At 44.7% G+C, this 21468-nt stretch overlaps 1 protein-coding gene across 1 annotated transcript in view; it reads right to left on the bottom strand.

The window, feature by feature from the left end:
- Positions 1–1026: 1026 nt before the first annotated feature.
- Positions 1027–21468, bottom strand: part of LOC126234925 (uncharacterized) — a 410207-nt gene continuing 389765 nt past the window's right edge. Inside the window, exons 2-4 of the mRNA XM_049943664.1 lie at positions 18446–18632; positions 1153–1349; positions 1027–1053 (exon numbers count right to left, since the gene is read on the bottom strand). Coding sequence (XP_049799621.1) covers positions 1027–1053; positions 1153–1349; positions 18446–18632 — 411 coding nt within the window. The remainder of the gene's footprint in view (positions 1054–1152; positions 1350–18445; positions 18633–21468) is intronic.

Genomic DNA, 21468 nt, shown 5'->3' with positions numbered 1-21468 from the left:
TAGTAAACGGCCGTCGTCCCAGAGACGACCTGCTAAAAATATGGACATACAAAAGTAAATATGGACGGTCGGAGGCGTGTTAAACCGTCGTCCCCTCTATCTGAAGGTGACGGTACGATATTACACTGCATGCATGTCCCAAAGAATAAGCACTGCTGCAAGAACAGCTGTTATGCAATACGTTCATATATATAGTCCTGTACTGGGGAGACATTTTAATTGGAAGTCGCTTTCCAGGCATCAGCGGATAAATACAATATTGGAGTGGAAATATATCCGAAGGGACAGCCGCAACAGCGACTAAAGCTGTTATGAAATACATGAAATGTATTTGCAGGTGCGAATATGGACAAACCTTCAACTGTATAATGGAATTAGAACAATGAAAATTTGTGCAGAGTGTAGAGGCATCGATGCCGACATCTGAAAGTTTAGGTCTTGCCGTGAAGCGTGCTCAGATAGCCGAGTTGTTAAGGCGAACGCTCGCGACAGGAGTAAACTCCGGGTTCGAGTCACGGTCCGGCACAAATTTTCAAAGTTGTAATTCCATTAAACAGCTGAAGGTTGTCCATAACCGCTGCTGCGAACAGATTCATGTGTCTCTAATGTGGGTCTCAGATGCAAAGGATGATGGAGTAAGTAGTTACTTTTTTTTTTCCCTTTCGCTTACACCAGAGTCCCGCAGCGATCTCAGGGTCGGCGTGGTTACAACGGATTTGCCAATGTTAGTTTTAGGGGCGGCCGGATGCCCTTCCTGCCACCCCCGTAACCCCATGATGGAAGCAGTGTACCCCAACTGTCTGCGTCGAGTGTAAATCGGGAAATAGTGCGCACGTGCTGCATATGTCTGCGACGCGTGTAACTGAGGCGGAACGTGGGGACCAGCCCGGTATTCACCTAGCGGGATGTGAAAAACCGCCTAAAAACCACATCCAGGCTGGCCGGCACACCGGCCCTCGTCGTTAATCCGCCGGGCGGATTCGATCCGGGGCCGGAGCGCCTACCCGAGTTCAAGAATGCAGCGCGTTAGCGCTCTCGGTTGCCCTGGAGGGTCTAGGAGTAAGTCGTTACGAGTAGCATGAAATAAATCATAAGACTGATAACACGAAAGAGGAGGAGGTCGATGTCTGCTGTTAAGAGGAGGTTACGTACCTGTGCGGCGAAGGCGGCGGCGGCCTTGGCGAGCGCGGCCAGCCCCTGGAAGACGGTGTCGTGCTGGTGCGGGCTGAGCGTGGAGGGCAGCCTGCGCAGCGGTCCCGCCCACAGCTCGCCGGCCGCCGACAGCTCGCACGAGAACTGCCGCTCGCCCTGCCACAGCTGCTCCGTCAGCCGCAGCCGCGAGTCGCCCTCTGCCCAACACAAAGGCACACGGTACTGGCCTTGCACAGGGTCCGTAATTACACTGCTGGCCATTAAAATTGCTATACCAAGAAGAAATGCAGATGGTAAACGGGTAGTCATTGGGCAAATATATTATACTGGGACTGACATGTGATTACATTTTCACGCAATTTGGGTGCATAGATCCTGAGGAATCAGTACCCAGAACAACCACCTCTGGCCGTAATAACGGCCTTGATACGCCTGGGTATTGAGTCAAACAGAGCTTGGATGGCGTGTACAGGTACAGCTGCCCATGCAGCATCAACACGATACCACAGTTCATCAAGAGTAGTGACGCGTATTGTGACGAGCCAGTTGCTCGGCCACCACTGACCAGATGTTTTCAATTGGTGAGAGATCTGGAGAATGTGCTGGCCAGGGTAGCAGTCGAACATTTTCTGTATCCAGAAAGGCCCTTACAGGACCTGCAACATGCGGTCGTGCATTATCCTGCTGAAATGTAGGGGTTTCGCAGGGATCGAATGAAGGGTAGAGCCACAGGTCGTAACACATCTGAAATGTAACGTCCACTGTTCAAAGACCCGTCAATGCGAACAAGAGGTGACCGAGACGTGTAACCAATGGCACCCCATGCCATCACGCCGGGTGATACGCCAGTATTTCGATGACGAATACACGCTTCGAATGTGCGTTCACCGCGATGTCGCCAAACACGGATGCGACCATAATGATGCTGTACACAGAACCTGGATTCAACCAAAAAAATGACGTTTTGTAATTCGTGCAGCCAGGTTCGTCGTTGAGTTCACCATCGCAGGCGCTCCTGTCCGTGATACAGCATCAAGGGTAACCGCAGCCATGGTCTCCGAGCTGATACTCCATGCTGCTGCAAATGTCGTCGAACTGTTCGTGCAGATGGTTGTTGTTTTGCAAACGTATGCATCTGTCGATTCAGGGATCGAGACGTGACTGCACGATCCGTTACAGCCATGCGGATAAGATGCCTGTCATCTCGACTGCTAGTGATACGAGGCCGTTGGGATCCAGTACGGCGTGCCGTATTGCCCTCCTGAACCCACCGATTCCATATTCTGCTAACAGTCATTGGATCTCGACCAACGCGAGCAGCAATATCGCGATACGATAAACCGCAATCGCGATAGGCTACAATCCGACCTTTAAGTCGGAAACGTGATGGTCCGCATTTCTCCTCCTTACACGAGGCATCACAACAGCGTTTCACCAGGCAACGCCGGTCAACTGCTGTTTGTGTATGAGAAATCGGTTGGAAACTTTCCTCATGTTAGCACGTTCTAGGTGTCGCCACCGGCGCCAACCTTGTGTAAATGCTCTGAAAAGCTAATCATTAGCATATCACCGCATCTTCTTCCTGTCTGTTAAATTTCGCGTCTGTAGCACGTCATCTTCGTGGTGTAGCAATTTTAATGGCCAGTAGTGTACAAACATTTGTAAACAACAAGTATTATGCGAGAATGAGATTTTCACTCTGCAGCGGAGTGTGCGCTGATATGAAACTTCCTGGCAGATTAAAACCGTGTGCCGGACCGAGACTCGAACTCGGGACCTGGAGAGCTTCTGTAAAGTTTGGAAGGTAGGAGACGAGGTACTGGCAGAAGTAAAGCTGTGAGGACGGGGCGTCAGTCGTGCTTGGGTGGCTCAGTTGGTAGAGCACTTGCCCGCGAAAGGCAAAGGTCCCGAGTTCGAGTCTCGGTCCGGCACACAGTTTTAATCTTCCAGGAAGTTTCAGTATTATGCCGTTTTACATTAGCTTCTTTTTAAAATAATGTCCAGTAAATGGCGTCCTCCATTGCTGACACATTGACGAAGCCTTTCTCCGAAGCTGTGTCCATGGTTCTTCGTGCCATTTCCGATGGAATGACAGCGATTTTCCGGGTGACTGCTTTGTTAAGTGCTTGCAGAGTGTGAGGTGAGGTTTGTACACTTGAGTTTCCACTGTCTGCGAAGACAAAAATTAAAAGCTGATGAATCGGGTGACTTTGGGGGGCTATGCGATGTCCCCTTGCGAAGAAAGTAGACTGCTAGGAAACAACTGTCTCAAAATTTCTAGAGCTGCATGTGACGAGCTCTGTGTAGTATTCATCTTACGCTCGTACCAGATAATCCCAGGGCAGATGCATGTTTCAAGTGCTGAACGCTTTGGGTTTGCTGGACGGACGCTCTCACACGCTCCACATTTTCGGGCGTTGTTACAATCTGAGGTCGGTCACCAGATTCTCTTCTTCAGCGCAAAACCTGATGCTCCAAAGTTTAATAGACAAACTTAAACAGTTTCTTCTATCAGGAACAGAATCATGCCTGTCAGGCTCAAAAGGAATGCGAAATGCTCGCTAAATATTAATCATAGAACCACCATTACGAATATACTTGAGAAAGGCAAGTCTTCCGGTCCAAATGGTATATCAATCGTGTTCCTTTCAGCGTATGCAGAAACAATAGCGCCTTTCTTAGCAATCATATACAACCGATCACTTGACGAATGGTCTGTTCCTTAGGACTGGAAAGTAGCACAGGTCACACCAATATTCTAGAAAGGAAATAGGAGTAACCCATTGAATTACAGACCCATATCACTGACCTCAATTTGCAGTAGGATTTTGGGGCATATACTGTAATCGAACATTATGAATCACCTAGAAGAAAATGACTTATTGATACATAACCAACACGGATTCAGAAAATATCGTTCTTGTGCAACACAGCTAGCTCTTTATCCCCATGAAGTAATGAGTGCTGTCGACAAGGGATCTCAGACCGATTGCATATTCCTAGATTTCTAGAAGGCTTGTGATACCGTTCCTCACAAGCGACTATTAATCAAATTCCGTGCATATGGAGTATCGTCTCAGTCGTGTGACTAGATTGGTGATTTCCTCTCAGAGAGGTCACATTTCGTAGTGACAGACGGTAAATCGTCGAGTAGAAGTGATATCTGTCGTTCCGCAAGGTAGTGTCATAGGTCCTCTGCTGTTCCTGATTCACATAAATGATCTAGGTGATAATCTGAGCAGCCCCCTTAGATTGTTTGCAGATGAAGCTGTAATTTACCGTCTAGTAAAATCATCAGACGATCAATTCCAATTACAAAATGATCTAGAGAGAATTTCTGTATGGTGCGAAAAGTGGCAATTGGCACTAAACATAGAAAAATGCGAGGTCATCCACATGCGTAATAAAAGAAATCCGATAAATTTTGGATATACGATAAATCGTACAAATCTAAGGGCTGTCAATTCGACTAAATAGCTAGGAATTACAATTACGAGCAACTTAAATTGGAAAGACCACATAGATAATATTGTGGGGAAGGCGAAACAAATACTGCTCTTTGTTGGCAGAAGACTTAGAAGATGCGACAAACCCACTAAAGAGACAGCCTACATTAGACCTGTCCGTCCTCTGCTGGAATATTGCTGCGCGGTGTGGGATTCTTAACAGGTAGGAATTGACGGAGGACATCGAAACAGTGCAAAGAAGGGCAACTCGTTTCGTATTATCGCGCATAAGGGTTGAGAGTGTCACTGATATGATACGCGAGTTGGGGTGGCAGTCACTGAAACAAAGACGGTTTTCTTTGCGGCGAGATCTATTTACGAAATTTCAATTACCAACTTTCTCATCCGAATACGAAAATTGTTCAAAACTGGTTCAAATGGCTCTGAGCACTATGGGACTTGACATCTGAGGTCATCAGTCCCCGCCCGCATCTCGTGGTCGTGCGGTAGCGTTCTCGCTTCCCACGCCCGGGTTCCCGGGTTCGATTCCCGGCGGGGTCAGGGATTTTCTCTGCCTCGTGATGGCTGGGTGTTGTGTGCTGTCCTTAGGTTAGTTAGGTTTAAGTAGTTCTAAGTTCTAGGGGACTTATGACCACAGCAGTTGAGTCCCATAGTGCTCAGAGCCATTTGAACCATCATCAGTCCCCTAGAACTTAGAACTACTTAAACCTAACTAATCTAAGGACATCACACACATCCATGCCCGAGGCAGGTTCTAACCTGCGACCGTAGGGGTCGCGCGGTTCCGGACTGAAGCGCCTAGAATCGCTCGGCCACAGCAGCCGGCCGAATGCGAAAATATTTTGTTGACACTCACCTACGTAGGGAGAAATGATCATCATAATAAAATAAGAGAAATCAGAGCTCGAACGGAAAGATTTAGGTGTACCTTTTTCCCACGTGCCATTCGAGAGTGGAATGGTAGAGAAGTAGTATGAAAATGGTTCGATGAACCCTCTGCCAGGCACTTAAGAGTGAACTGCAGAGTAAGCATATAGATGTATACTCCTCCACGACAAGGAAGATCTCACCTAGCCGGGCCATTGCACCTATTGACTATGGCACGTATACCGACATCGATTGATACCTCCTCCGCATCAGTACCCCTCACCAAAGCACACACAGTGGCCTTTCCGAATACGGGAGGTCTCCTTGCCGGACCCCGTATTCCAGAACCACATTACCTTCCCCATTTGTCTGCCTATACTCTGACAACAACTATAAACTTTTACGCAACTAAACAGGATACCTGCACAGTAGAAAGGCCTAGAGACTTCCCAGCGGCCGATGACGCTGCACGCGTCACCACTCCTCCCCTCCCACCACAGTATCTTTGTATTTACAGGAGCGACTTCGAGTACGCCTGTTGCGTGCTTAGGGCCGCAATAGACATATTTTGTACGCAGCAGGGCGTGCAGTTTACAGACGCCACACATGTTAGGAAATTAACTCTTTAAGTGACATCACTAAACGTCTTGAATTACCATGTGTAATTGTTTTTCGCCTGATTCGTTGGCATGTACACTCAAGGGCCAAAGAAACTGGAATAGGCATGCGTATTGAAATACAGACATATGTAAACAGGCAGAATATGACGCTGCGGTCGGCAACCCCTGTACAAGTGTCCAGGGCAGTTCTCAGATCGGTTACTACTGATACAGTGGTAGGTTATCAAGATTTAAGTGAGTTTAACATGATGTTACAGACGGCGCAGGAGCGATATGACACAGAATCTCCGAGGTAACGATAAGTGGGGATTTTCCCATACGACCATTTCAGGAGTGTATTGTGACTATCAGGAATTTGTTAAAACATCAAATCTCATGCATCGCCGCAGCCGGAAAAAAATCCTGCAAGAACGGGACCAACAACGACTGAACAGAATCGTTCAATGTCCCAGAAATGCAACCCTTCCGCCAAGTTCTGCAGATTTCAGTGTTGGGCCATCAACAAGTGTCAGCGTGCAAACTATTCAACGAAACATCATTGATATGGGTTTTCGGAGCCGAAAGCCCAGTCGTGTACCCTTGATGACTGCACGCCACAAAGTCTTACGCCTCACCTGGGCCCGTCAACACCGACATCGGACTGTTGATGACTGGCAACATGTTGCCTGGTCGGACGAGTCTGGTTTCAAATTGTATCTAGCGGATGGGCGTGTACGGTTATTCAAATTCCATTGAGCTGATGCAAGTGTACGGATATGGAGACAATTTGATGAATCCGTGGACCTTGCATGTCAGAAGGGGGCTGTTCAAGCTGGTGGTGGTGGTGGTGGTTGTTGTTAGTGTTTAACGTCCCGTCGACAACGAGGTCATTAGAGACGGAGCGCAAGCTCGGGTTAGGGAAGGATTGGGAAGGAAATCGGCCGTGCCCTTTCAAAGGAACCATCCCGGCATTTGCCTGAAACGATTTAGGGAAATCACGGAAAACCTAAATCGGGATGGCTGGAGATGGGATTGAACCGTCGTCCTCCCGAATGCGAGTCCAGTGTGCTAACCACTGCGCCACCTCGCTCGGTTCAAGCTGGTGGAGGCTCTCTAATGGTGTGAGGCGTCTGTAGCTGGAGTGATACGGGACTCCTGCTACGTCTAGATTCCATTTTGACAGGTGACATGTGTGTAAGCATCCTGTCTGATCACCTGCATTCATTCATCTCCATTGTGCATTCGGACGGACTTCGACAATTCCAGCAGGACAATGCGACGTCCGAGAAATCCAGAATTGCTCCAGGCACACTCTTCTGGTTTTAAACACTTCCGCTGGCCACAAACGCCCCAGACATGAATGTTATTGAGCATATTTGGGATGCCTTGCAACGTGCTGTTCACAAGAGGTCTCCAACTGCTGGTACTGTTTCGGATTTTTCAACAGCCCTACAGGATTCATGGCGTCAGTTCCCTCCAGCACTACTTCAGAAATTAGTGGAGTCCATACCACGTCGTGTTGCGGCACTTCTGCGTGCTCGCGGGGGCCCTACATGACATTAGGCACGTATACCAGTTTCTCTGGCACTTCAGGGTATATTTACCACCCCATACCTCACAGTAAATAAAAATACACAACAAAATGGACAGGTTTATTGATTGCTGTTCCAAACGATTACATACGGACATGTTCAGAGTGTTCCATTTATGTGATAGAGCACGTGCGTGGGGTTGTATTTTCCGGGACTACGCAGGCTGGTCAAATGCGTCTCCCTGGTTAATACCGCCCTACGGACCTCTTCGCCCAGTATCAGCCAACCAGAGAAACAAACACACGAGTGTAGCAATGAGGTCTGGAACGCCACAATGACAAGACTGAATTAATCCATTTCCACAACGAGTGTTAATTTACAATTAAATTGTGTGTACGGACTCCACTCCTATTGTCTTTCACAGGAAACGCAAATTTCTTGCACCTCCGTAGAAAGGGATGCTAAGTTACCTGGGCTAAGGCCCTAAAAAGTAACAGTAATGCAAGAACATTTAAATCTGGCGATCCCGTGCACAGGGTTAGGTGTTGCAATTAGGTTTTGAAAGAAGCGCGTTACGGTCAAATGGATCGTTACCTCATTATGTTTTCAGACGAGGATTGGTTCCATTTTCACGGATATGTTTATTCCTAAAACTGTCGACATTGGACCGCCGATAAACCTATTCTGCTCCACGAGGGAACAATTCACGATCAGAAAACAGGAGTGTAGTATGCAGCTAGTGATGACAGAATAATAGGCCCAATTTTTTTAATGACTCGATTAACGGTGAGAGATGTGTGCAAAACATTTTGGAGCCATGTTTTAAGGAACTGAGTGAAACAGAACGAAGCTTCGCGTTTTTCTCAACGGGATTCCGCAAGGGCTCATACGACCAATGTTTCTTTGCGCAAAACTCACGACATGTTCCATGACAGTCATTAGCGATGTCTGGCCTGCTCGATGTCCCGATTTAACCCTGTGCCATTTATATTTGTAGGAACCACTGAAGCATAAAGTATTCTCAACAAATCCGCACACGTCACAGGAACTCAATATTCGTGAGTCAGTTGATTCAATTTCTCAAAGAGAATTACGTCATGTGAAGAACACTTTCTTGAGTAGACGTCAGAAATGCGTGCAAAACAGTGGCAGGTAGTTCTGGCATCTCCATCAGTGACAAGTATGTACGGAATTAATTTGCATACGTTTTAAATTTAGTACTGCCTTAGTAAACGGGCAACAGGCATCTGATTTGCCAAGCAAAGGAGCGCTCGCTGCCTGCCATCTACTGCGCAGTACATGCGGCCATCAGATAAATGCAACACCCTGAATGTCATTGTTACGACGTAAAAAACTTTTTGTGATCTTAAGAGTTAAGCATTACACCACAGCGCATGTAGAAGGAATGTTTATGGAAATTTTGTGTTTCAGCATGGGAAATACAAAGTTACTCAAGATCAACCGAAGATACAAACAAATAATTCGATTCAAGACACTGACGATCCGTGCTAGGGAATGAAATTTAATGACATTCGGAATGAAAGTTTCGCGCAGTGACATGCCCACGGCAAATTTTGCAGAGCAGCAACAAACAGAGACACTTACTTTTACTCTGGGACACCTCGGTGCTGCTCCTGATGGGGAAAGTCACTCAGGACTCGTGGTATGCGCGTAAGCAATGATAATCAGACAGAAACAGAGAGTGTCATGTAGTTTAGAGGCAGCCATATCGTCACAGCAGCAAAGCCACGATGCAGTCTACAACACCCTAGTGTAAGTCCACCTGCTAACACTCCATTTGTCTCAGAATAACATCATCCCCTAGGATCTGACCAAGACACCATTAATACAATGGACATCCCAATTGCTTTCCGTTTAATCTCAGTATGTCGTGGAAAGATGTTTGTGGTGATGTTCCAGGAATTTTAGAGTAAATAATATCAGTTTAGCCATGGTCTTTGTGGGAAGAAAGGCTATTATATTAAAATTTCTACCGCAGGAACTGCTGTACCAGACTGTTCAGTTTTGGTAACCGAATTTCTGCATTAAATGCTTAAAATCATATTTTGGATCTTTTTTAGGTCCTCCCACTCTCCATGCTTGCTAAGAAAAATTGGAGAGAAATTCAGCCGTATGCAAGAAAAAATGGCTCTGAGCACTATGGGACTCAACTGCTGTGGTCATAAGTCCCCTAGAACTGAGAACTACTTAAGCCTAACTAACCTAAGGACAGCACACAACACCCAGCCATCACGAGGCAGAGAAAATCCCTGACCCCGCCGGGAATCGAACCCGGGAACCCGGGCGTGGGAAGCGAGAACGCTACCGCACGACCACGAGATGCGGGCCCCATATGCAAGACACTGCGTGATGGTTTGCTTTACCCAAACATCACTTTGAGTGCTATATGCAGTTCAGAATTAAGTGCCTACCTGACAGTTCATCGAATCGCCTTCAAGTTGTTGCTCTACCGTTCTACTCACTAACGGCTCGTGGCAAAAACAAACACTTGAATCTTTCTGTGCGAGCTCTGATTTCTCTTATTTTATTATGATGATCGTTTCTCCCTACGTCGTTGGGCGCCAACAAAATAGTTTCAGACGCTGAGGGCAAAGTTGGTGATTTAAATTTCGTAAGGTTATCCTGCAGTAACAACAAAACGCTCTTGTTTTAACGATTGCTACCATAATTTGGGTGTCATATTCTTGTCCCTCTCTCCTATTTCGCGATAATAAGGAACGAACTGCTCTTCTTTGAACTTTTTCTATGTCTGCCGTCAATCCTCCGTGCAGCAACACTGCAGGAAAGGACGGACAAGCGTAGTGTAGGCACCCACCCCAGTAGACCTGTTGCAGTTTCAGAGTGTTCTGACAGTTAATCACAGTCTTTGGTTTGCTTTCCCCTACAACATGATCTATGTAATGGTTCCGGTTTAAGTTAATCGTAATTGTAATCCCTAAGTACTTAATGGAATTAGCAGCGTTTATAATCGTGTTTTATTTATCGTGTAACCGAAATTTAGCGGATTCTTTTTAGTGCTCATGTGGATGACTTCATACTTGTCATTATTTGGAGTCAAGTGCCATTTTCAGCAGTCATATATCTTGTCTGTATCATTTGTCCACTGGTTTTTTTTTTACATCTGATGACTTTAAAAAATTGTACATGTCACATCATCTACAGACAATCTGAGATGGCTGTTCAGACAGTCATCTAAATCGTTTGCATGGATCAGGAACTGCAGAGAACCTGTGATGTATCAACTTTTCGTATTACATGTAGATCAATGTATCTGAACAAGTCTGTTAACCTTTCCTCTTCTTTATTTTGCACATAGGCTTCATTTCTTCCATGTCCAATAAATGTTGTGTGTTTTGACCATCTTCTGATTGTTGATTTGAAGTAGACCCAAAGCACAATCCACACTGTGTATCTGCTGGCTAAGCTGAATTGATTCAGTACCTTATAAGCCGAAATTTGTCAGCTCCACGCAAGATTTTGTATTTGCGTCTAATATCTCAGTTCTGTAACAGAATACTCTCTCTTTAACTTGTATGAGTAATTTAAAATAAACATAAATATTCTATAAATGACCGTTACCCTCTGTTGGCAAGTGCTGCATCATTACTTGTTTCAGTATTTCTAAATTGGGAAAGTAATTATAGTTATATTAAATGAGACTCCGCCATTTTTCAGTGGTATTGGAGACCTAACAAAAATAAGGTTAAAGTGACATAACGTTCGTTGTCATTCGCAGACAGACATCTCGCAAAAAGAGACGGCTAGAGTACTAAAAACGATGACCAAGACTTTCAACACAGAGCAGATTCATTTGATTTTCCATGTAACGATACATAAAGGACCTAATTGTTCGCAATAAGCCGAAACAAGGCCCCGGCAGTAAACAACATTCCATTAGAACTACTGATAGCTTTGGGTGAGCCAGCCCTGGCAAAACTCCACCATCTGGTGAGCAAGATGTATCAGACAGGCCAAATACCCTCTAACTGCAAGGAGAATATAATAATTCCAATACCAAAGAAAGCAGCTCTTGACAGATGTGAAAATTACCGAACTATCAGTTTAATAAGTCACGGCTGCAAAATACTAACACAAATTCTTTACAGACGAATGGAAAAATTGGTAGATGGCGACCCTGGGGGAAGATCAGTTTGGATTCCGTAGAAATGTTGGAACACGTGAGACAATACTGACCTTACGACTTATCTTAGAGGATAGATTAAGGAAAGGCAAACCTACGTTTCCAACATTTGTAGACTTAGAGAAAGCTTTTGACAATGTTGACTGGAATACTCTTTTTCAAATTCTGAAGGTGGCAGGGGTAAAATACAGGAAGCGAAATACTATTTACAGTTTGTACAGAAACCAGAAGACAGTTATAAGAGTCGAGGGACATGAAAGGGAAGCAGTGGTTGGGAAGGGAGTGAGTCAGGGTTGTAGCCTATCCCCGATGTTATTCAATCTGTATATTGAGCAAGGAGTAAGAAAAATTCGGAGTAGTAGTTAAAATCCATGGAGAAGAAATAAAAACTTTGAGGTTCGCCGATGACATTGTAATTCTGTCAGAGACAGCATAGGACTTGGAAGAGCAGTTGAACGGAATGTACAGTGTCTTGAAAGGAGGGTACAAGATGAACATCAACAAAAGCAAAACGAGGATAATGGAATGTAGTCGAATTAAATTGGGTGGTGCTGCGGGAATTAGATTAGGAAATGAGACACTTAAAGTAGTAAATGACTTTTGCTATTTGGGGAGCAAAATAACTGATGATGGTCGATGTAGAGAGGATATAAAATGTAGACTAGCAATGCAAGGAAAGGGTTTCTGAAGAAGGAAAAATTTGTTAACGTCGAGTATAGATTTAAGTGTCAGGAAGTCGTTTCTGAAAGTATTTGTATGGAGTGTAGCCATGTATGGAAGTGAAACATGGACAATAAGTAGTTTGGACAAGAAGAGAATAGAAGCTTTCGAAATGTGGTGCTACAGAAGAATGCTGAAGATTACATGGGTAAATCACGTAACTAATGAGGAGGTACTAACCAGAATTGGGGAGAAGAGAAATTTGTGGCACAACTTGACTAGAAGAAGGGATCGGTTGGTAGGACAATTTCTGAGGCATCAAGGGATTACCAGACTAGTATTGGAGGGTGAAAATCGTAGATTAAGACCAAGTGATGAATACACTAAGCAGATTCAGAAGGATGTAGGTTGCAGTAGTTACTTGGAGGTGGAGAAGCTTGCACAGGAAAGAGTGGCATGGAGAGCTGCATCAAACCAGTCTCCGGACTGAAATAGACAACCGCAACAAAAACAATTGTTCACGAAGGTAGGTATATAGCACCTTCACCAACGTGGAAGTGTTTATTTTGAGGTGGTATGATGATCTGGCTCTCTGCAGCTGAGTTACGCTCGTGTTCTGACGAGCTGCTACAAATCATCCCACTTTAGACGGCGACATTATCCCGAACGTCTCGCAAAAAGGTCTCCTGCATAAGAGCGAATCTGAAGTCTAGAAATTAATTTTAGGCTAATCACAGAAACTGCATACATTATGCTCTATCTTGGCAACAGATTCGTTTGAAAACGTTGCGGGTACCATGGGAAACTGTTAGTTGTCGATAACGTAATTTTTATCATATGTTAGCCACAAAAGTTATTCCTTACACAAAATGGAAACAAGAAATAAAATTACCAGAAACAGATCAAGATTGTGAAACTATTAAAAGAGATACATTTCGAAAGTGTGTTTCAGAGTACCATTTCAAGAAGAAAAGAAAGAGACAGCTGAAGCATTGTGGTCAAATTTTTGAGAATAAAAACACTATTCGAGAGAAGCGATATTTGAAAAATGGCCAATTTAATCATGGACAAATATGGTGGTGATAAGTGCTTCTTTCACCAGGAAAGGTTTTAATCTACGGTAAAAATTAAGTAGATAAATCTCTGTTGTACAGAAAAGTGTGACAAAATTAAGTTTTGTAGCAAAGAAAATGCGATTGGAAGATTTAAAATTTCAACTGCAACAAAGTAATTAGACCTGTTTTTTGCGGAGAAAGGGGTGGGGGGGGGGGGTGTCATCAGTTTTCTGACTGGTTTGATACCGCCCGCCACTGCTTCCTCTGCTGTGACAACCTCTTCATCTCAGAGCAGCACTTGCAACCTACACCGTCATTATTTGCTGAGTTTATTCCAGTCTCTGTCTTCCTCTACAGTTTTTTTGCCCTCTACAGCTCTCTCTAGTACTATGGAAGTCATTCCCTGATGTCTTAAAAGATGTCCTATCATTCTGTCCCTTCTCCTTAACAGTGTTTATAACATATTCCTTTCATCTCAGATGCTGCCCGGAACCTACTCATTCCTTACCTTATCATTCCTCCTAACTTTCAACATTCGTCTGTAACACCATATCCCAAATGCGTCGATTCTCTTCTGTTCCGATTTTCCCACAGTCCATGTTTCACTACTATACAACGCTATGCACCAAACGTACGTTCTCAGAAATTTCTTTCTCAAATTAACGCCTATGTTTCATACTAGTAGACTTCTCTTGGCCAGGGATGCCCTTCTTGCCATTGCTAGTCTGCTTTTGATATCCTCCTAGCTCCGTCCGTCATTGGTTATTTTGCTGCCTAGGTAGCAGAATTCCTTAACTTCATCTACTTCGTGCCCATCAATCTTGATGTTAAGTTTCTCGCTGTTCTCATTTCTGCTACTTTTCACTGTTTTCGTCTTTCTTCGATTTACGCTCAGTCCATATTCTGTACTCATTAAACTGTTCATTCCGTTCAGGATAACATGTAATTATTCTTCACATTCGCTGAGGATGGCTAATTCATCAGTGAATCTAATAATTGATAACATTTCACCTTGAATTTTAATTCCACTCGTGAACCCTTCTTTTATTTCCATCATTGCTTCTTCGATGTATAGATTAAACGTCAGGGACGAAAGACTACACCCTGTCTTACACCCTTTTGTAATACGAACAATTCTTTCTTGGTCTTCCACTGTTATTATTTCGTCTTGGCTCTTTTACATATTGTGTATTACCCCTCTCTCCCAATAGCTTACCCCGATTTTTCTCAGAATTTCAAAAATCTTGCACTATTTTACATATCGACAAATACTATGAAGCTATCTTGATTTTCTTTATTCTTGCTTCCATTACCAACCGTGCCGTTGGAATTGCTTCTCTGCCGCCTTTACCTTTCCTAAAACCAAACGGATCGTCCCTAACACATCGTCTTCTTTTCCATTCTTCTGTATATTATTCTTGCAAGCAAATTGGATGCAGAGGTGTTAAGCTGATTGTGCGATAATCTCGCACTTGTCGGCTTTTGCAGTCTTCAGATTTGTCTGACTTTCAGAAGAGTATCATGCAGACTCATACATTCTACACTCCAACGTTAGAGGCCGTTTTGTTGCCACTTCCCCAATGATTTTAGAGATTCTGGTTGAATGTTACCGATCCCCTTTGCCTTATTCGATCTTAAGTCCTCAAAACCTCTCTTAAATTCTAATACTGGATCCCCTACCTCTTCTAAATCTACTAGTGTTTCTTCTTCTATCACATCAGACAAATCTTCCCCCCTCAAAAGAGACCTTCAACGTACTCTTTCCATCAATCAGCTCTCCACGCACCATTTAACAGTAGAATACCCATTACTCTCTTAATGTTACCACCCTTTCACAGAAGGTGTATGCTGAGTCAGAACTTTCGACAATCATTTCGTTTTCTATTTCTTCACATTTTTCATGCAGCCATTTCGTCTTAGCTTCCCTGCACTTCCTAGTGACTCGTATTTCTCTATTCCCGAATTCTCCTGAACATTTTTCCACTTCCTTCTTATATCGATCAACTGAAGTATTTCTTCTGTTACCCATGGTTTCTTCGCAGTTACCTTCTTTGTACCTATGTTTTCCTTCCCAACTTCTGTGTTGGCCCTTTTTAGAGATGCCCATACCTGTTCAAATGTACTGCCTACTGAGCTATCCGTTATTGCAGTATCTATAGCCTTAGAGAACTTTAGGCGTGCTGTGCCGTCCCCTGGTAATTCGATACATATCGAATGAAATACAATGTAAAGTGTTGTGCTGAAAAAGGACGCTTGGCAGTAGTATCACAGAATGTCGACAGTAATGTCAGAGATTATCTTAAATTTTCTCTTTTATGTGTTAACTGTTGTTCATTCTGATTCGGCAGCTGCGATAGACGAGAGAGAGAGAGAGAGAGAGAGAGAGAGAGAGAAGCATCTCTTTAGTAGCTTATCCGATCTTACTGAAGCCGTATGTATCATGTAAATGTGTTCGAATAATGTATCAACTGCTAATTTGAAGCTGTCATTATTTACTTTACCTTCACTTCCACCTGTGATACAGAATTGAATAACAAGCATTTTTCTAGCTTTGCAATGCTCTGCCGTTAAAGAATTGTTGGTTAGCGACGATCAGCCGTCATTACGCCAGAACAACTTAATTTCAAATATTACAGGCTTCACCCGATAAATAAGGAAGCACTATTTATGTTATTTAAGAGAGTATGCTATACCGATCGTCTTTTGACAAGGTGAGTATTAACTGAAATAGTTTCTTTGATGGGCATACGTAATGCTCTGATCTGGTTAGTTTTGCTACGAAACAAATTTGTAAAATGACCTCTGAACGAACGTGTATGATAAATCACTGGATTAATGACCCATTGGAAAGCATAAAGTAATATTTTCAGTCAGAGGTCAGCGTATGTTCTCTATAAATTTATTTAGCTGCATAGCTGTGTTTTACTGATGGCTTCTCCCATAGCACGAAATTTTATACCAGCCATAGCACAGTGGCTATTACGCGTTGCGATTAAAAGCATTGGGCACGCCGCGACTTACTTGCAAATAGTGTCGCACATATTAACAACTTTAAAGAATTTTCTGTGCCCACATAATGAATGATTATTATTCTTAGCTGTTACTAACTGGCTATTGGTAAGACTACTTTCACACGTAACTTGACTCAACTTATCATGGCGAGCAGTGTCTGCGTGCGTGAAATCTAAAAACCTTACAGAATCGGCTATTTGTCACCGTCAATAAGGACACGCGGGTAGCGGCCAGTGCAATACGTCTTCATTCTTTAGCACTTCCGTATCCCACTTCTTTGCGTATTGATTATTCCTGACTAATCTCTTAAACTTCAGCCTACTCTTCACACTACTGCATTTTGTGATCTGAGTCTACTGCTCCTCGTTACGCCTTACAATCCAGTATCCGATTTCGGAATCTCTGCCAGACCATGATGTAATAGTATAACTGCAATCTTCACCCGATGTTTCCCAAGTGTACCTCCTCCTCTTGTAGTTCTTGAACAGAGTATTCGCGATTACTAGCTTAAATTTACTGTAGAACTCAATTAGTATTTCTCCTCTCTCATTCCTTGTCCCTAGTCCACATTCTCCTGTAACCATTTCCTCTACTCCTTCTCCTACAACAGCATTTCAGTTCCCCCCGACTATTAGATTTTCATCTCCCTGTAAGTAGTCTATTATCCTTTCAATAACCTCATATACCTTCTATATATCTTCACCACCAGCTTTCGAAGTCGGCATGTATTCCTGAACTACCATTGCCGGTATTGTTTTGTTGTCGATTGTGATAAGAATAGCCCTATCACTTAACTGTTCACCGTAACTCACTCTCTGCCTTCCTATTCATAACGAATGCTACTCCCGTTATACCATTTCCTGCTGCCGTTGATATTACCCTGTACTCATCTGACCAAAAATCGTTGTCTTCTTTCCATTTCACTTCACTGACTCCTACTGTATATGTAGATTGAGCCTTTGTATTTCCCTTTTCAGATTTTCTAGCTTCCCTACCACGTTCAAGCTTCTGACATTTCACGCCCCAACTCGTACAATGTCACCCCTTCGTCGGTTATTCAATCTTTTTTTCATGGTGACCTCCCCCTTGGCAGTCCCCTCCGGGAGATCCGAATGGCGGACTATTCTGGAATCTTTTGCTAATGGAGTGATCATCATGACACTTTTTCATTGACAGGTGACATGTCCCATGGATACACACGGTAAGAGTTTACCCCAGTGCCTCCCATTGCCTTCTGCATCCCCATGCCGTTGGGCATTGCTGATTCTTCCGCCCTTAGGGGCAGTTTCCCACCCCATGTGCAAGAGCCCTGAACCTCTATCCACTCCTCCGTCCCCTTCGATGAGGCTGTTCGCACAATTAGGGTGTCCTCTTATCCCGGAAGTCTTCGGCCGCCAATGCTGATTTTTATTCAAAATTTAAGCCGTGTTTGTGTGTGGCATAGAGAGAGAGAGAGAGAGAGAGAGAGAGAGAGAGAGAGAGAGAGAGAGAGAGAGCAAGCGCACAGAGGGAGGACTGAGGGAGTGCTTAGAGGGAGCTTGACTTGGAGAAGCTTATGCAGGGGGGGGGGGGGGGGGAAGAGTAGAGAATGTTGGGTAGAAAGAGAGTGACATGGTGTGAGAGAGTTGTATAGAGAAGGCAAGGGAGAGGGTGATGATGGGAGAGAGAGGGAGAGTGAGACGGATGGGAGGTAGGGAGAGGGAGGGAATGGAAGGGGAGTAGGGGTTGAAGGTGGGAGGGACAGGGGTAGAATGGATGGGATAGGAAGTAGAGAATAGCTAGTTGCGTGGTGCGAGTGGGAAGAGTGGGGGAAATAAGGGGAGCGAATTTAGAGAGTAGGGAACAGAGCTGGGGGATCAGAAAAGGAAAATGTGGTGGGTTGTAGGGATAACAACAAAAAATGTTAAATGGAGAGGTAGACAATGCAGCTGTGACTAACCAGCTCGTTCGCTGCAGGTCCATGGTGGATCGATGAGCAAGATGTCGCCCTCGAGCAACGAGACGTCGGCGTTAGGGTCGACCGATGCTTTGGAGCCGGCCAGCCGCAGGCGGTACTCGCACAGGCCGAACTCCGTCAGCACGGGCGCCGCCAGCTGCAGCACCAGGTAGGGACTCGTCGCCGGAAGCTGCGGCAACACGACAACACCCACACTGTCAGTCACACCGGCTGGACACAATAATGTAATGTTATGAACTAAATCTGAGGCGGGAAGGAGAATATAATTCACGCAAAAAAAAAAAAACTCATGTTTGTGTGAAACCGACAACCAAGACTGTGGCAACTCCAAAAAATGTAAATGGGAGCAGTATCTTCCTCGTACCGTATAAATGTCTTTCAACACGTAACAGTGTTTACTGGATAACCCGTAAAACTGAGATAAACCCCCACCCCCCGTGCAGTAAGTACACTACTGGCCATTAAAATTGCTATACCCCGAAGATGACGTGCTACAGATGCGAAATTTAGCCGACAGGAAGAAGATGCTGTGATATGCAAATTATTAGCTTTTGAGAGCATTCACACAAGGTGGCGCCGATGGCGACACCTACAACGTGCTGACATGAAGGAAGATTCCAACCGATTCCTCATACACAAACAGCAGTTGACCGGCGTTGCCTGGTGAAACGTTGCTGTGATGCCTCGTGTAAGGAGGAGAAATGCGGACCATCACGTTGCCGACTTTGATAAAGGTCGGATTGTAGCCTATCGCGATTGCGGTTTATCGTATCGTGACAATGCTGCTCGCGTTGGTCGAGATCCAATATGGAATCGGTGGGTTCAGGAGGGTAATACGGAACGCCGTGCTGGATCGCAACGGCCTCGTATCACTAGCAGTCGAGATGACAGGCATCTTATCCGCATGGCTGTAACGGAACGTGCAGCCACGTGTCGATCGCTGACTCAACAGATGGGGACGTTTGCAAGACGAGAACCATCTGCACGAACAGTTCGACGAGGATTGCAGCAGCATGGACTATCAGCTCGGAGACCATGGCTACAGTTACCCTTGACGCTGCATCACAGACAGGAGCGCCTGCGATGGTGTACTCAACGACGAACCTGGGTGCACGAATGGCAAAACGTCATGTATTCGGATGAATCCAGGTTCTGTTTACAGCATCATGATGATCGCATCCGTGTTTGGTGACATCGCGGTAACGCACATTGGAAGCGTGTATTCGTCATCGCCATACTGGCGTATCACCCGGCGTGATGGCACGGGTTCCCATTGGTTACATGTCTCGGTCACCTCTTGTTCGCATTGACGGCACTTTGAACAGTGGACGTTACTTTTCAGATGTGTTACGACCCGCGGCTCTACCCTTCATTCTATCCCTGCGAAACCCTACATTTCAACAGGATAATGCACGACCGCATGTTACAGGTCCTGTACAGGCCTTTCTGGATACTGAAAATGTTCGACTGCTACCCTGGCCAGCACTTTCTCCAGATCTCTCACCAACTGAAAACGTCTGGTCAATGGTGGCCGAGCAACTGGCTCGTCACAATACGCGTCACTACTCTTGATGAACTGTGGTATCGTGTTGATGCTGCATGGGCAGCTGTACCTGTACATGCCATCCAAGCTCTGTTTGACTCAATGCCCAGGCGCATCAAGGCCGTTATTACGGCCAGAGGTGGTTGTTCTGGGTACTGATTTCTCAAGACCTATGCACACAAATTGCGTGAAAATGTAATCACATGTCAGTTGTAGTACAATATATTTGTCCAATGAATACCCGTTTATCATCTGCATTTCTTGTTCGTGTAGCAATTTTAATGGCCAGTTGTGTAACTCGCCCATACAGGGAAAGGTTTGGGTGAAGAGCACGATGAAACATTGCAGATCATCTAATGTGTACTACGTGCTTAGATGTGCAAATTGTTAGCATTTTTGCTCAACTACACAGAGTAAGTAAGAGTAACGCCAGTTGCGTTTTGTATATACGAGAAGACAAACGAGTAACGTCAGTCACCTTGTGTGTGTAAGAAGCTAACGCAGTGGGTTTCTCATTCAGAAATATTATTTTAATCCTGTTTGTTTGTGATAAGACCGTATTACGCCGCGAGTGAGAAGGGGAAACTCCACTAACACACGAAATTTCACGGAGACCGAACGGTGACCTATCGAGATTTCCGTTTATCGATCCTGCAGCTATCATGTGAATATGGAAACAGTGGGTTTAGCAGGGCCGTACCTAGTGCCGTGTCGGGTCTCAGAGGGTCTGCGTGACCAGCGCCAGAGAGGACAGATATATTGTTCGCTCGACCTTTATTTCGCACAGGCACTTCTAAAAATAGGATTTCTTGACGCAAAACAAGTACCCCCACGGGCATTTATTTATGCATATGTAAATAAAAATCAACTGCCGCATGGAAAGATCATCACTTGAGAACGTCTCGACCGATTTGCCTGTTTATTTATTTATTTATTTGCCAACCGATTTACTCTTTCATTTTGACTTCTATTCCCAATAAAGTTTCCGTTTACAATAATAATAAGGTTCGAGAGAAATGAGGAGGAGATGGACATTGAAGGAGGGAGTATATGCACAGAGAGTGTATGCGATAGGAGACCTACAGGGAGCAGGGGGAAGATGATGGGCACAGATTGGATGAGGGGGTTGGGGTGGTGGTAAGGAAGAGATGGAAAAGGGAGGGGGGGGGGAGGATAGAGGTAGAGAGAGAGAGGGGGGCTGAGAAGGAGATTAGGATGTAATTGAAATACATAGTTGTAACTTTGTCATACGTTGCACTGAGACGTATCTATTTTTTATTTCTTGATGGTGACTGGTTTCGGACGTCTGTGTCCATTTTCAAACCATCCCTGCTGTAAGATGACAAATACAGGCAATATCCCATTGTCTGAAACTGCCCCTGCAGTAATCAAAGAGATATATGGCCGGCTTAACAACAGCGGAACTGTTGTTTTGTAACGCTCGTCTTAGCGAGGCGGTCAA

The sequence above is a fragment of the Schistocerca nitens genome, chromosome 2 (genome assembly GCF_023898315.1).
Source record: "Schistocerca nitens isolate TAMUIC-IGC-003100 chromosome 2, iqSchNite1.1, whole genome shotgun sequence".
In the NCBI taxonomy this organism is placed as follows: Eukaryota; Metazoa; Arthropoda; class Insecta; order Orthoptera; family Acrididae; genus Schistocerca; species Schistocerca nitens.
The sequence above is the reverse complement of the archived record's forward strand: the minus strand, read 5'-3'. Positions and strand labels throughout refer to the sequence as shown.